General features: G+C 41.4%; 1 protein-coding gene across 3 annotated transcripts in view; it reads right to left on the bottom strand.

The window, feature by feature from the left end:
- Nucleotides 1-16,605, bottom strand: part of setd2 (SET domain containing 2, histone lysine methyltransferase) — a 29,024-nt gene that overhangs the window by 8,273 nt on the left and 4,146 nt on the right. For 2 of the 3 annotated variants that reach the window (XM_041792761.1, XM_041792762.1), the window contains exons 3-16: nt 16,546-16,567; nt 12,407-16,404; nt 12,176-12,307; nt 11,738-11,866; nt 11,273-11,396; nt 11,084-11,161; nt 10,907-11,004; nt 7,574-7,706; nt 6,951-7,085; nt 6,728-6,856; nt 5,549-6,622; nt 5,384-5,432; nt 2,577-2,925; nt 1,728-2,460 (exon numbers count right to left, since the gene is read on the bottom strand). In XM_041792761.1, coding sequence (XP_041648695.1) covers nt 1,728-2,460; nt 2,577-2,925; nt 5,384-5,432; nt 5,549-6,622; nt 6,728-6,856; nt 6,951-7,085; nt 7,574-7,706; nt 10,907-11,004; nt 11,084-11,161; nt 11,273-11,396; nt 11,738-11,866; nt 12,176-12,307; nt 12,407-16,404; nt 16,546-16,567 — 7,183 coding nt within the window. The remainder of the gene's footprint in view (nt 1-1,727; nt 2,461-2,576; nt 2,926-5,383; nt 5,433-5,548; nt 6,623-6,727; nt 6,857-6,950; nt 7,086-7,573; nt 7,707-10,906; nt 11,005-11,083; nt 11,162-11,272; nt 11,397-11,737; nt 11,867-12,175; nt 12,308-12,406; nt 16,405-16,545; nt 16,568-16,605) is intronic. The other variant, XM_041792763.1, reaches the window with a different exon arrangement.

Genomic DNA, 16,605 nt, shown 5'->3' with positions numbered 1-16,605 from the left:
AGCTTGTGTTGTAGTCAAAGCTCCTGGTTGAAACTTTGTTTACATTGACTTTGATGCCCCCTATAGATGAAGCACAACTTATCTCTGCTGCTGATCAGAATGAGACAAACAATAATTTTGGTCCATTTCAAGACCAGCTCAGGAGCTTAAATATTTTTTTTTTTTTATCAAAGCAGACATGAGGTACTATGAGTTTAGTTTACATGACGTGTTTCTCAATTTCACACTTCATTGTTTTGCTATCCTGAAAAGGCTAGCGGTTTTTTCCAAGTCTTTAAATATATCATTTTTTCTTTGGAACAAATAAAATTTTGGCTATTTTTGGTTGTCTCTTAATATCTTTATAGCGGTATATTAATTTCTTGTAATACAATTATATATCGCCAGAAAAGAGACCACTCAAATTATCAAGCTGACAAATATGATGCAATACTCTTGGTTAAAAAATTCAATTAACAGTAATTAGGATATAATCAGTATTTATATAAATAAAAAATCTACATTGTTATTAGTAAGTATACAACCTCAATATTAAAGGGTATTATACATTCATAAAGAAAAATAGGTAAAAGTACACTTTGCATTTTGTCGTCAGGGAAAATAGATTAAAAAATCAACTTCTTTTATTCATAAAATAAAAAAACTTAGATTCATAAAAATTCACTTTGAACTCAGAATTGTGGCACTTATTGTGTAGTGAGTGTGTTTAATTACTTCCTGGTTCTTATGATATGCTATGTAATGGTTATAAATCTGTATTATACTTAAAATGAAAAAGAGGCCTTATCTGTAACATATTCAGTCAAAATGTAATCACTTTAAAATCACAGTGTGTAAAATTGGGGAATATTAGCAACATCTAAAGCCCAAAACACATTTCAAGTGCTGCCCATAGCACACACCAGCAGCGGCATGTCAACAGTCAAACATCTGACCAGCCACTGCAGGTACTTGATGATGCTCAGGGCTCACCTCTCTGTCTCAACGGTTAAGTAAAAAAAAAAAAAATCAAGTAAAAGCAGTGGCATTAGTGCTGTGGCAGCATGGACAGCCTGGTGGTTAGTTTGTGCCCTACGTACGCAGACGGCCTGGGTTCAAGTATACCTGGGGGCTACTTTCCCAAGTCCCTCCCCCTTTCTCTCGTCCCTTTTCTGAACCTATCCACTGCTCTCCTCTATCTTAATAAAGGCAAAAAAAGCCCAATAAATAACTAAATCAATAAAGTGCTGTGGTGTGTCACATCTAAGCACGTATGGCTGATGCTGGTGTGGGTTTATTCATAGAAAATAACAGGGGTTTCATTTAGACATGTGTTGGACAGCACCGGTGTGTTTTGGGCTTAACAGTCAGATTCTAGATAACACTGATCACTTCTGGTGTTTATAGGGTAACCAGTGTAACTACAAGAAAAAAAAGCATCTGTTATTTGGCCCCTTCTGTGGTATTGTAGAAACATGGGAAATGCAAAAATACAAGATGGCAGAGACAGTGGCAGGGGCCATCCCTTAGTATGAATAAGAAGCTTATTCTAACTTGATAAAAATAAAACTCATATATTCAGGTAATTAAACACTAATTTAAATAATAAGATAGTTTCATTTATATTCTGCTAAATGCTACTAGGCAAACAACTATAAACTGCACCTTTAATAGTGCCAATATTAAAGAATCTCTATTAAAAATGTCAGGCTTAAATTTCTTGCTATGCTCTCAGTATGGCACTGTACCTGTATAACTGGAGTGTTGGCCTGTGGGTAAGCAGTGGGGATGCTGTAGATGGTTTGGCATGGCTGACCCTGGTAATAGATGGCCGTCTGTGTCTGAGCCGGTGCTGGGGCTGTTGCATACTGCTGTGCAGGCTGTGTCTGCACAGTCACCGCCTGCTGAGTGGTGGGATCCCAGAGAGTGGTGTAGCTCTGTTGGCCCTGTACCTGAGTGGCTGTCTGGGCCGGTACAGGGAGGACAGCTACACCTGCGTCCTGGGTTCCTACAGCTGGCTGTGCGTACTGCTGGGGGTCCCCACTGGTGAGGTTAGTGGTGGTGATGTGCTGAGAGAGATTTGAGACCGGAGTGGTCTGAGAAGTGGAGGATGGAGAGGTAAGTCCAAGGTCTGAGATAAGACGCTGAGGAGGTGTCTGTTCATAATTCAAGCTGGGCTCAACAGCAGGGGTAGGCAGGAGTACTTTTCCTGCATTGGGGTTGGAGGGATCTACAAAAGTCTGGATGGGATATCCAGGAGGGTACGTGATAAATCCAGGGCTGGAGGCATAAGCCAGAGCAGGGTCGTAAGATAAAGTCTGAAGCTGCTGCTGCTGCTGTTGTTGAAGCTGTTGCTGTTTCTGGGCTTCCCGCTGAGCAACCTCCTGCTCAAAAAGTTTTCTGCGCTCCTCCGTGGACAGCTTGTTCCGCTCCTTGACACCAACTCCTCTTGGGGTTTTGCTGCTGTTAGATGGATCAAACCTTTAAACACCCAGAAAAAAGACAAAAGCTGAACACCAAAACTTCCCTATAACCATAAGACTGCAGCATACTTGAAAAACCATCTACACCGTTCTCTGTGTTGTAAGATTTCTTACCTTTCCTCAGTGCGCCGGCTCCTCTCATATGATAAAGGTGGTGAAACAGAGCGTCTCCTCCGTCTCTCAGAGCTGCGTGGAGTTTTGTCAGAGACTCGATCACGATCTCTGTCCCGATCTCTGTCTCTGTCTCTGTCTCTGTCTCTGTCTCTGTCTCGGTCTCTGTCTCGGTCTCTGTCTCTGTCCCTCTCCCTCTCTCTCTCTCTGTCCCAGTCTCGATCCCTGTCTCTGTCATAATCACGGTCTCTGTCTCTGTCTCGTTCTCTCTCCTTGTCTCGCTCCCTTTCACGCTCTCGACTTCCAGAGGCTCTGCGTGGCGTCAAAGCTGTGTCTCGATCTCGGCTGCGATCTGTCAGAAAATTTTAAGTGGCAGTGAGCAACATGAATAGTACAGTAGGAACAACCCACCCCATGACTACGTCATCTCGTCCCCCCCTTTTTACCCAACACTGCTAACTCTTGCACTCAGCTAGTTGAGTTAAACATGAAGCCCTGAACTTTTAGCTTGTGTTGTTTGTGTGTCCCCCTGTGGATAAAGTAGTATCTCTCATATTATTGCAGATTCTTTCCTTTACACATCAGAGGGGAAACAAATCTTAAACTGCTTTCTTTAAACCATGAACTATATCATTCAATGAACATCTTTGCCATGGATAAAGTAAGCAAAAACTATTTTGGCAGCATGCAGTTGAACACTTCTTTAGACATCAACCCAATAAGAGCATTTGTAGGCATTTAAAAACAATCTTTCAGCTGGTGCTCTTGTTTTCTTCCATTGGTTAAGTAGAGGAATTAGCATTTAGTTGGTTTCACAATCAGCTAAAAGCTCCTGTAAGGAGCTTTAAAGGACAGACACACTAACAGCCAATCAATATAAAAAAGTTAACAAGTAGTGACTTGTGTTTGCCTCACAGCCATTGTGCTGCATATTCACATAGAAACTGGCTGATTCGGTTTTGTTACAGTCACTATAAATGGCTGTTAACCTGAAAACTATTACATTAAATATAAATAATTGCAGAATTCAAATCTGCATGAATAAAATTGAGATTTTTTTCGGGTCAGTGGTAAGGTTTCATTCATTTGTGGATGTGGCACCTGACGTTTGCAACTAATTTCAAATTAAACACACAAATCGTTATTTTTGTTCTTGTTAGAAAGTGGACACATATCTTTAAAATGAAATCAAGAGTTTAATGTAAAATACATATCTTTAGCAGTTTTACATTGGTTGTACAAATGCTTTTTTATTTTTACTCGAAAAAGGATAGTTAACCATTTCACTTGGCAATGAGTATCTTTTGAAGTTAAATAAATGATAAATTATGCTACAGTCTGTTTTCATCACTTAATTTAAAAAAATATCCATGATTATGGTTGCATCACCCTGATATTTAAGAACTCGCAAATTCCAGGACATGAGTTTTTCTAACATCTTACTAATTTTATATTGCTAATTTTTATGTTTATTATAAAGATTTCAACCATAAAATTATCCCTTATTGACTTCTTTACAATCAAAATGCCCTTTTTAGTAGTGTCAGTAATCTGTTCATTCACTTGGACGGTCATACCACCTGACATTTTTAGGGTTTGAGGTAGAGATATGCCAACACCTTTTATTTCTCTTCCAATTCAGATACAAAGGTGTTGAGTATCGACCGATACTGAGTACCGATTCGATACGGCTGTAAACTTTCTAGACTGACTGTGCTGTGGAAAACTAGCAAATTATTTTAGACCTATATTTGACTCAGAATAAAAAAATATAAATAGAATCTTGATATACAGCCTCTCTGTGACCCTAAAGTTTAAATTCTAAAATCACCATAACACAGGTAGCTGCATCACATCCTCTAACTGTCTCTCCATTATGCTCTATTCAGGCAGCATTATTTCAGCCTACCATTGGCTGACAGGCCCGCACTAAGGGAAAACAATACAATTGTTAGCATTAAAGCTAGCAGTAATAAATGATGGAAAATTGATTAAATGGTTAAAAGATGTTCAATATCAGGTATACTGGTGTGTATTAATCTTTAAAATCCTGAGAAGATACCGGAGTTCCGGGCTCGCTGAAAATGCTGCCGTGAGGGATTCAAAGCCACTAATAGTGTCAATGGGTTTTTCCTTTTGAGAGGAAAAACAAGCAAGAGGCAACAATTTATGGTTCAAAAGTTATTTAACTTTCAAGAAACTGTGTCACTTCTTGTTGTGTACGACAACACCAGAGAATAATTGTCATGCAGCCTCCAAATATTGCTGCTGCACTGGGTCCTTTGGTTCTTCTTTACTGCTCTGAAAACAGTAGTCTGTGCATGCAGTAAGAAGAATGGATTTCCAGTTTTTAATACTAATATTTAGCATGGTTAAACAAAGCAAAAAATATATTAAACAAAACAGTATCGGATTGTGAATAAACATGTGTACACAAGGATACCAATACCTACATCTTAAGCAGTATTGCTGGGTCGACCAATCCAGGACTCTAAAGAAGACCTGGTCAATCTGCAGTCATCCTTTGTTCACAGAGTTTAAGTAACTTCAATGCATGAAGGACAAAGTGACTACAAAACTCAACTGTCCCTACTGCTATCGGCTTGCTTCAATTAAATGTGTCTGTCTTAAACCAGTTTTTTTGCCTACTCATCCGTTGGACTGATGTCTTTATGTTGTATTTTTTGTTGGCTGGAATTTTTTGTTGGATTACAAAACAGAATAGGGTTTAGCAAACAGCAGTTTTAATTGGGTAAAATCATACTGAAGATAAAACACAGAACAAAAAATCCTTTATTGTTCAAACTTACCATGTACTTCCTTTTCCACCTGACTTTTCTTTGGTATTCTGTACACCTCCTGAGAGGACAAGAACAAAACCGCTTAGTTGTCAAATGGATAAACAGAAAGAGTATTGCTGTATATTTACTTAACATGTTTGACGTCTTCTTTAAGAGCGACTCTTTTAAGCTCACCTTCAGATCCTTCCAGCTGTCCAGGAGCCGTGCAGCCATACCGCTGATGTCCAGAGCGCTGAGTTGGGTCTCTTGACTCCTGTCACTCTCCACATCTGACACACCCTCCTCTTCATCTTGGGAGGGAGTTCCTATCACTGATGGGTCCAAAGGGGGCACCGTGACCTCAGAGGTCATGCTACCTTCTGTGGTCTCAGAGATTGGGGCAGCTTCAGTGCTGGATTCACCAGGTTTTACCTCACTGACTGGAGGAGGAGGAGGAGGAGGAGGAGGGGGAGGATTCTCAGCCTCTTGTGTGTCTGCCTGGCCTTCTTTATTCTCAGGGGGCTGCTCAGGTAGAGGGTCAGTTTGATCTGTTTTGATGGATTCACTCACTGATTCCTGACCTTTAACGTGGGGGAGTTCTCCTTCCACTTCAGCCTTTTCTGTTTCTGTCTGGCTTGTATCTTCTTCCCCTCTTTCTTGTTCATCTCTTGGCTCTTTTTCCCCCTTAAGTTCTTCTGACTGACCCTCACTCGTATCCTCTTTCATCTCAGTTTCCTTTGCCAAATCCACCTCCATTTTTTCTTCAGCCTCATCAGTTTGAGGTTGAGGTTGACTGCTTGAATTTATCAAAGCCTCTTCCTGTTTCTCCTCTTTCACAGACTCTTCAGCCGCTGCTTTTGTTGGCTCTGCAACCTCGCATATTGGCTCTGCCTTCACCTGTTTCCCATCACGTGAGGATTCATCTTCTTCCTCATCATCGTCCTCCTCATCTTCCTCCTTCACATCAGATGCTTTGCTAGCATCAGAAAGTGCACTGTCCAGACTGTTTTCACTGATGATTTTAAGGCGGCGGAACACGGCCGGTTTGGAGGAGTCACCTTCCATTTCTGGTCCAAGTTTGGCAGAGGATCCATCAGGAGTGTTGAGGGGGGTTTGAGCTCGGGAGGTGTTTTCACTGGAGTAACCATCCATCTCTGCCGGCTGAGGGAGACTTTTAGTCTGGGCCCAACGCTGGATAAAGGTCAGGACTCTGCTCTCTTCCAGCATATTCTTAGTAGATATAGGCAGCACAGCCAAGGTCTTCATAATCTGTAAAGAGAAAAATGAATGATCAGGGATCAGACAGTGGCCAGACAGACCCTGAAGATTTCCATCTTTAAAGTCACTTTAGTGGGTGTGTGCGTCTCTTTATACCTCTAACTGTATTTTGATGTTATTGGCACTGTTCCCTTTAGCTTCAGAAATCTCCACCATGAAGATCCACAGCAAAGACAAGCCATGATGGTCCAGGAACTGCTTCAGGCAGGATGGATTTTGGGTATCCTGTGTGACACAAAATTGAATAAAATGTCCTGCAAATGGAAAAAAAAAACAACTATTGACAATATTAACTAGGAATACATAACTGAGGACATACTCGTATGAGTTTGAGGCAGGTGAGTTTCTGCTCTGTAGTTTCCACTCGGACCATCAATCTGCAGAGAGACACCACCTGTTTCTCATCATACAGGCCTTCACCATTCTCCAGTAATGCCTCCAGCTCCTCATCAACCTGAGAGAGAAAGAGTGATGACATCAACAAACATAGCCTGATATTTCTATTTAAAATATCCTTTTGTTGAGAAATTTTTTGGGACACTGAATTTTGGGTTTTCATTATCTGTAAGCCATAATCATTAACATTTCTAGAAATAAAGGCTTGAAATATTTCACTCTATGTGTAATGAGTCTGTGTAATATATGGGTTTCACTTTCGGAAATAAGTGACAAAAAATATTGAACTTTTTCATGATATTCCAATTTTTGAGATGTACCTTGAACATCTAAAAAAAAAAAACACTTTAAACAAAACTGGCACAGAACCGTTTTAAATATATACCTACATACAAGATTGAGTTAACATTCTGGATTTAAAAAAGGAGTAAATTCAGACTTTGTTTTTGTGATTCTCTTATAAAGGTGTAACTAGATTGGCATTACTACCAGCTGGGTGTAAACTAAAAATAAAACATGATTTCAAAAACAGCTGAGAGAACTGACTGTGGTGAGAGTGCTCTTTCGACTGCGGTCTTTCTTCATCTTCCCTCCAGCTGCCCGAACGCTGACTCTGTTCTCCCCACCCAAGAAGCCTCTGCAGCTGGGTGCCCCACAGAAGCATTTCTGTGCTTCTTTGCTGTAGAAAGAAATGAAACAAAAGTGAAATTAGCACTGCTATAACACTAGAAAGAAGATTAAAGAACCTCTCATTCACCCCGAATTTCCATATACAGTGTGCACGCTGCGCACTGAAGTGCCGCGGGTTTGCTCCGACCAAAAGGCGAGTGACCTCGCCCACTGGAAGCGAGTCTAGAGAGCTGCGCCGCGGCACACAGCCCTGATCATCAGGAAGCGATCCCGGGAGAACTGTGAGTTCAAGCAGGAATAGCATGTCAACAGCAGACTATTTTACCTTTTTGGGTTAATTTATCATCCTTTCCAGTGTAAGTCCATGATATTATTGCTTCCTCCATTGACTCAGTACACTAGGAAGTTAAAAGGTTAATTTTTGCTCAAAGGATCTGTGGTTTAATGCAAAATTCTTTGGCTAAATATCCCCAAAAGTTAACTTTTCCTCATCAGTGGTGCCATTGTAGCTCTGTGACCCACTGACCTCTCGGTGACCCTTTGCTCTCGCTGCAGGATGAGACGTAATGTTGACAAAGTGATGATTTATGATCGGGAGTCCGTGCATTGTGTTTTATTTTGAAAGAACCAGATGTCCTACGCTTGTGACTTCCATGGTTGGTGCTTTCTGAACAACAGTGAATTTACGAGGCTTGGCAGTGGCCGGTGCTGAAATGCTGGCTATGGAAATGCTCTGATAGACTAGAGAGGGAGCGAAGTGCTCCGCAGCTCGCCGGTGTTCCGCGGCACGCACGCTGTATATGGAAATTGGGGAAAGGATTTATCCATAGCCCAATTCACAATGCCATTTAAAGCTGTGATATCTACACTCCTATAACTTCACTATGAATACCACAGGGGTAAGGATGCTGATTGGGGTGGTGGTGGTGGTGGTGGTGGTGGTAAAGGGGAGAGCTTGCTGGGGTACTGCCAAACACGGGGGCCCCATGGAGGTCAGCAAAATCATGGTCCATTGAAAAGCCGTGATAATCAAATTTTATTCTTGACCTGAATAATAACCACTCTTTTCAGAGTTAAAGTGGGGGTATTGTGCCTTTTTTCAAAGCTTTACACCATCTCTCTGATACCCACGTAGTAGCTTCACATGGTTTACAGCTCAAAAAACTCCTCATGTTTCTCACACTGGCATCCTGAAAAACCCTTATTTTAACCTCTGTCTGAAACGCTTCGTTTTCGCTGCTGTCTCTTTAACATCCTCCCTCCACGGACCTGCTTTCCTCCGACTGGCAGATGGCAGGACTCAATGTTTTGTGCCCGCCCCCTCCAATGTGGCTATGTTGCTATGCTAGTACTTGTAAAGTTTGAATGAACTGGTCCGACTGAGTAAAATGTGGTGGATTTTGATATATGTCCATACGTGTTAGACATGGAGTCTGACCCTGATAGTTTGGAGAGAGAGGGGGAAGAAAACCAGCAGCAGCGAAGGATAGAGCAGGACGTATCTGTTTGGTAAGTGTTTAATTACTGTGTTACTAAATGGCTTTGATAATGGTGGACTTATCCCTCGCCGCAGTTAGCGGTGTATTTATTCATCTCTGTTCATCTTGTGAGGGCGGTTTGCTCCGCTTTGCCAGCAGCACGGACGAACCAGTCAGGAGATCTTATTGCGATGACCTCATCAGTTCACTCCATCAAAATCTCATCTCGGGAGGACCTCGGAGAGATTCCCAGCAAACCGTTTTTATCAGTTTACACTCTAATACCAAGATTACTTCCACATACGTTTATCTTCGTTTGAAAATTTGCATACGTGAAGTATGGACACCCAAAATTGTGACTTTATATTTATGTTTTAAAAAACTGGAAAAGTATAATACCCCCTCTTTAAATATATGTATTTTCTTATGCTATAGTACAAAATAGGCTTTTTCAAAATCTAGCCTCTTAACAGAATTACCATTTTGAAAGTGATGATAAAAATGTGGATTGGCACATGGAACTTAATCATTTGTAAAGAAATACCAGACAAAAAAATTATGCAAAAATTGGGGTCAAGTGGTAAAAATGGGTGAAAAGTTGAAAAGCTGACCAGTTTCTAGCAGTCGGACTTTAACAAACATGAGAGGTTTATTTGGTTTGTGAAATAAAGGTTATTCCCTTGATTGAGACACAAATAGCTCACAGGATAACAAACACCTTTCATCCTCTGTGCATAAAAGAGAGTCTGCCAAATATGCGGACAAGTGTGTGCCTGGATTAATCTCACAGCTGATTTAACCTCTCTAATTATAAAATTATAAGGCCATACTATCATTCACTAAATTAATTTACCTTTAATTCTATTTCATGTCATCAAAAAGTGAAATAATGATCTTGATTGCTGACGTGGCGATTCACTTCCAGCTCTCATCAGAGGGTTGAAACTGCTCTCGTCACGGTAAAAAAATCTTTGAACTGAACTTTTAATCCTGCTCTGGATACAGGCTGTCCTATGACATGAGACCTTGTTTGGTGCAGCTCTGAAAGACATCCAAAATTACGCAGAGATGGCACAGTTCATGGTGCATAAAGGAATGCCGGGGGATTCAGATAGAATACGGACACGCAGAGAGATGACTGTAGGGGCTCATTCCAGTTCAAAAGTTGGGGTTTCATTCAGCAGGATAAGTGCTTGGAACTCTCCAGGCTCCAGATTATATACTGTGAGCGAGAACTCTCCGCTATGAAGCTCTCTCTCTCATCACTTAACTCTTTATAGTTAACGTAACCTACTGATCCGAGGTCAGATGAAATAATCCCGATGCCAGATTAGATATTGTATAAATCTGCTGCTATTTTACAGCCTAAAAAAAAAAAAAATTATTTATACTGAGTCATCAACATGTAATAATTCATCAACAGTGGATGATGCGTGTGATGACGTTGGCGCGTGACCAGTCTGTGCTCAGGCTTGGATGCATTAACCAGTGTCAATGTGGGCCAAAGGGGGACAGGGGAGGGGGTCAAATGGGCTTCAGCACGGTTAGAATACAGCACGGTACGGTTGGCCTAACGTGAATGCACCCTAAGTGTGCACATCTGACAGTGTTTATCATCCTGCAATGCTGAAATGCAGGGTGAACTGATGGACAGCAACACATGATATGCTGTTCAGGTATCAATATGAATGCTTTAAGGAATAAAGATTGTGTTTCAGCACAACCATGAACGCAAAGATGAAAAAAAAAAAAAAACTGAGGAAAGCCATACCCGTATCTCTGGAACTGGTAATCAAAAGTCAGCTCAGTTCCTGCAGTGACAGCCTTGGTGGTGAAGAAACCAACTCTAAGCTGGCCATTGACAGTCCACTAGAAAGGAAGAAAAGGCATCATTAAGTCAATCAGTTAACCTCAAAAATGTAAATTTTCTTTGTTTTTGCTACTGTACCTTTTGGGTCTCACAGTTGGGCTCACAGCTGTGGTTCATGAACCGAGAGCAATTACCCTTCAGTGTTGCATCAATGATCTGAAGAGAAATAATCAAATGTCAACTACGCCTGTAAGCTACTTTTTAACTCAATTATTAAACCAATGTAGTTTTAATATCAGTGTTAAAATCCATTTTATTTATACTAACCTCATTGTTTTTTAGAGACATGAAGTAGTAGTGGATGTTTTTATTACGAGCATATTCTTTCACCCTTATTTTAAACTCCTTGTGGTCCAATACCTCCCCGCAGTACTCCAGTACAAAAGTGTTTCTAAAATCACAATAAAACCAAAAATGTCAGACACTTCTCCTGTCACAAGCATGGCAGTTATAAATCTTAAGTATACGCGAAGATTAAATTTCTGTTGCACATTAGCTTTCTGTCTGAGTTTCCACAAAGCACAAAAACGACAACACTAAAAACAGTTCTGTTAGTCTGTTAAATGACTGATGTTTTCTTTGGACTTTCTGATCCCTATTAAGGGTGAACAACATGGTAAATCAACAATTACAAACGACTTTCAAGATTTATTCTATCTTAATGCAAAAACAAACAAACTAACAAAAAAGAACATTTTTAAGTGTCATGTTGCAAGCTTCAAAGATTCTTACGCGACCAGGTCTTTAGCTGCCCTCAGTCCCCAGCCCTTGTCCTCTGTGAGGATGACATCAAAATCTGCATGCTGCTTCATCTGAAAGCGCCGATTTGAGCAGTAGGCTCCATTCAGGCACCGTGAGGAGCTGTGAAGAAACAAAAGGTTCAAAACACAGTTTTACAAGTTCAACTCTTTAAATTCCACTGAATTGGATATTAAAGAGTACAATCAATACTGAATCGATATTTATTGACAGATCATCCGTTACAATGCACACACTGTTACCAGTGAGGTGGTGCACATACAATTGTTATGTTACTAAAGAATTATATCAATTTCATAAAGAAAATCCAAGTTTTCGAGAGTAGGCACTCAAGGACTCAAATATCTATAACATAGAAAAAAGACTTCTACGTCCTTTAATTTTGTCAGTTATCTATAACATTTAACTTACCACTCAATCATCAGCAATCGGTTTAAACAGTCCTCCCCACATGCTAATGCTCCTCTAGCACGCTCTTCTTTTGGTAGTATCGGGCACTCACATTGCATTCTCTTTATATCTCGATGAGACTTGCTCTTCTTTCTGCCAAAAAAGTGTAACATTTGAGGGTTAAAGCTTCAAACAATTAAAAATGAAATTAATCAACAAAATGATTTGCTCTATTTGCGTCAAAACTCTTACCTCTCTGTCAGATACAGGTTCTCTTCAATCAAGTCAAAGTAAGGGGGCATCTTCTTAAACTTGGAGGCCTCTTTCCATTTACTGGCATCTTGGAAGTCTTGCAGAGTGAGTATTGGCCGCTGTGCCTCTGATTTGACAGGACTTTCCTTGGTGACTTCAGTATCTCCTTGACGCTCCCTCTTGCCTGCAGGCCCAGCTTCTGCCTCGTTGTCTGAGTCTGACTCAATTTCTGGACGCCTTTTCTTAGGAGGGCCACGGCCTCTGTGAGGTCTAAAAAAGTCGTCTCTTGGAGGGTCAGGCACTGCAGATCCTCTGCTGTTGCTGCTTATTTCATGGCCTTGGACAAAACTTGATGACCCTAGGGTGTTTTGTCCACTGCATTCAATTGATGTTTTTGTGAGATTAGATAGTTTATCCTGGCTGTAGTCATCATGGTCATTGGTTAGGGAATCGGGATGGATTTCTCCTGCAGGATCCTGATGAGGATGGAGGTAGGGTTTTCGGCTAATATGCATATTTGTGGGTTCTTGGTTCCAGGAGGCATTACTTTGCATGTGCACCTGCTTCATGTGAGAGTTTTCTGTAAGTTTAGTGTTTGGTATCTGAGGCCCATGACTGCTATCAGGCTGCTGGTATGTACTACTGGGCTGTTCTGACTGTGAAAAATCCCAACCCAGGCTAAAGCCATTTCTATCATTGATATTATCAGCTTTTGAGAAATCATCATGCCGGTAATGGGAGTACATCCTTTCACCTCGATAAATAACCTCATGCTGTTTGTGCCCCTCCTCATATTGACTAGATTTATCAAGATTTTGGGCAAGATTTGTGGTGTTGTCACGGGCACTGATTTGGCTGGCCATGTAAGGCTGGACACTTGTGGAGCTGGAACCCTCTGAGTGACTGGTGCTATCAATCATATTACTCTGAGACTGACAAGAGATGCTGCTTTTGGATGAATCGTTCACACCAGCAAAAAGAACATTGGTTTCAACAAATGCAGTGTGAGGACTCTCTTGCCTTTGTTTGGGTACTTCACTGATGTTCAGTTCAGCTACAGTAACAGTATTCTGAAGTTCTGAGCTGTTTACTGGAGTGCACGGCAAAGCTCCCGTGTCCTGTTCATCCACTGTTAGAGAAGAATTCTTTGGCACAACCACCACAGAGTGCAATCGTTTTATAGCCTCGTCGCAATCAGAGTCGTACTCTGAGTTGTCACTATCACTGATTTCGCTCTGTCCTCCTAATGCATCCTGATTCAGTGATGTTCTCTTACTCATTTTTTTCTTGTGAGTACTGATCTTAGACGTTTCTTCATGACCGTCGCCATTCCAACTCTTTGAAGCATTGAGGACCTGTGAAAGTTCATCAATGTGCAGAGGCTTGTCTGTGTTTGCTTGTGGTGTATCCAACTTTTTTAAGTCACAGTGGTCAGTGCTGGTGCTTTCTTGTGAAAGCTCACTTTGGTCTTTGTATTCATCAGTCACTGATGTGCTCTCAGAGTTGACTTCCTGCTGAGAGATCTCTGCCTGCCTCACCAGTTTGGAATGTGTTTCAGATTCTTGCAGATTAATATCTTTAACGTCAGAGTCTTGTTGGCTGTTGTCTTTTGAAATTTCTATTTTTTTCACAGAAATCACTTTTTTCACATTAGGCTTACTTTCTACACAAAGTGTCCGTTGTAAATGATCATTCTCTGAAGAGTTCTGCCCAACAATATCCCATCGGGACTTTTTGGTACTACTGCTGTTCTTTTTAACAGCATCTGTGTTTTGCTGTTGGAGTGTCAGCTGATTCTCAGAATCAGGCCATGATGAATCCGAATTGCTTTGCAAACTTGTGCCACATTGCTCAATGACAGTTAAAGCTGCTTTGCACTCATCAAGTTCTGATTTAGTGTTCGGCTGGACATCATGTGTGTCAGATAAGGACTGTGGTGACTGGTTGACAACTTTCTTGTCCTGGCTACACATTACACTTTCATAACTACTACATGAATTCAGTACAGCTGCAAATGTTTTCACATGTGGTTGGTTGTTAGAAGAAAGGCTTTCCTTCACATTGGTCAAGTTTTCCAGGCTGATATTTTCAGGTTGCAGGTTTTCACTTAAGGGTATAGCGGAGGCATTGTCTGGCTCAACTTCACAACTTGGTTTTGAGTCTTTTCTCTTAGATGATAAATCTTGAAAACTCTTAGCAGTGCATGAGACTGTCTCTTTAGAATCCTGGTTACTAGGTTTGTTTCCACTTTGTAGGGAATCTGATTTTTCACTCTGAAAACAAGGTTCTGGTGTGTTTGTAATTGATGGTGCTTTGTCAGGACTTTGAAAAGGTTCACTTGATTGTCTTTCATTTCCGCTGGATTTCATGGATGATCTAGAAGGAGTTATTTGCTTTGAGTCTGACCTGCTGGCTTTCTTTTGGTAGTTTGTACACTTTTCCTCTGAGCCAAAGCTTTTGTCAAATGCCTGTGTTTTTCCTTTATGATCAGCTTCAGAGTCACTTGAGCTGCCTTTTTGGCGTTTCTCATGTGTTTGAGAGTGGCTATGCATACTGGAAGAAGAGAATTTACTGTTGGTGTCAGACTTGTGATGGGAGCTGGATTTACGGTAATTGGAGTCCAGGTCAGGGGAGCACTTGCGTTGAGAATCGGAGTCTGACAGTCGCTTTGTAGTTCTTTCAGACTTTGACGATTGCATTTTTTTATCCAGCTCTGCGGAATGAGGAGAATCTGAGGATTTCGAGGCTTTCTCAGATTTAGAATAGGAAGCTGATTTTGACTCTTTATATGAGCTAGCATGTGCCAACGATCGACTTGAGTCACTTGTCCTCGTTCTTGTCTTCCTATGGTCATCCTCAGAGTCCGAACTATCCCGACCTCTGTCTCTAGAACGAGAGCGTCTTCTGTCTCTGCGTGGAGAACTCCTGTGTGATCTCCGATCAGATTCATGATAGTATGATCGATCAGAGCGGGATCCTCTGTCATCTCGATATCTGTCTGATCTGGAATGAGATGAACTTGTTCGGGATCCTCTAGATTTGGACCGTGATCTCGACCTGGACCTTCTGCGATCTTTGTCTGATCTTGAGGAACGCAATGATGTGTGTCTAGAATCTCGGTCTGATCTTGAGTAACTTGAAGACCTTTCATGATTCTCTGAACGCTTCGAGGAGCCTTTTTCTTCCACATGGGACCCAGAGGAAGACTTTTTTACCTCCCTGCTTCTACTCTCACTGTTTGTTTTACTTTTGGAGTCAACTGATCTGCGACTGGAAGACAACTGGACTGAATCTCCGTCTGATTCTGAGCCAGGGGGCACGCTATCAGACTGGGACCTGGTTTTCCTTTTGTATACCTTACTGTCCTGCTCAGCACTGCTCGAACTATCTCCATCTTTTCCTGAGGATGCCACTAGCTTCTTGAGGCTCGATGTTCCTCTTGTCTCAGAGGTTTCAGTTTTAGCTTTGTCTGAGGGACAGACACCAACAGCATTCTGAGGTTGGGGTTTTGGGAATTCACTCGCACCTATGCTTGTTGATTTCTGCACAGCCTTCAAGTCAGAAGATGTCACCTCATCTGGGACAGCAGAGGTTGGTTTCTCTTCAGTCACAGAGACACTGAGAATCTGCTTCTTGAAGTGCATCTTTGCTAAGTCTGTTTTCAGTTTAGTAGCCGTTTTAGAAAGTGTCTCTGCTGTTGATGTTGGCACCACGGATGTCTGCTTTTGCTCAGCTTTGCTCTGCCCTCCTCTGTCTGAGGTCGACTGGGACAAGGCAGTATGAGGGTCAGCAGCAGACTTGTCAGTGCTGTGGGGGGTGAAGAACAGGCTCTGCAGAGGCTTCTTGGTCTGTGCGAAGCTGAAGGACACTTTCTGACGACCCTGATCTTCCAGGTTGACCTTCATCTTGGTCCCTTTAGGCAGGAGATGGTTGGATAGCATGACTCTAGGAGACAGGCTTTTGATTAGAGCTGCCTTGGATAGGCCCTCAACCTTTACCTACAATAAAGAGAGGGCTCGAATTAATCTTTGTTCATTTTTTTCTTTTTGTTTGTAAAGGCAAATATAACATAGCAATGATGACATAAAGCAAATATAAAAGCAATGATTTTTATTTATCAACTTGTGGTTGAGACTTACTGAGGCACCACTCCCCTCCTCTCTGTGGTAACAACATGAAAGCATAAAAAGGAGAGGAAA

Source organism: Cheilinus undulatus, linkage group 8 (genome assembly GCF_018320785.1).
Source record: "Cheilinus undulatus linkage group 8, ASM1832078v1, whole genome shotgun sequence".
Taxonomy (NCBI): Eukaryota; Metazoa; Chordata; class Actinopteri; order Labriformes; family Labridae; genus Cheilinus; species Cheilinus undulatus.
This window is presented reverse-complemented; position numbering and strand designations above follow the sequence as displayed.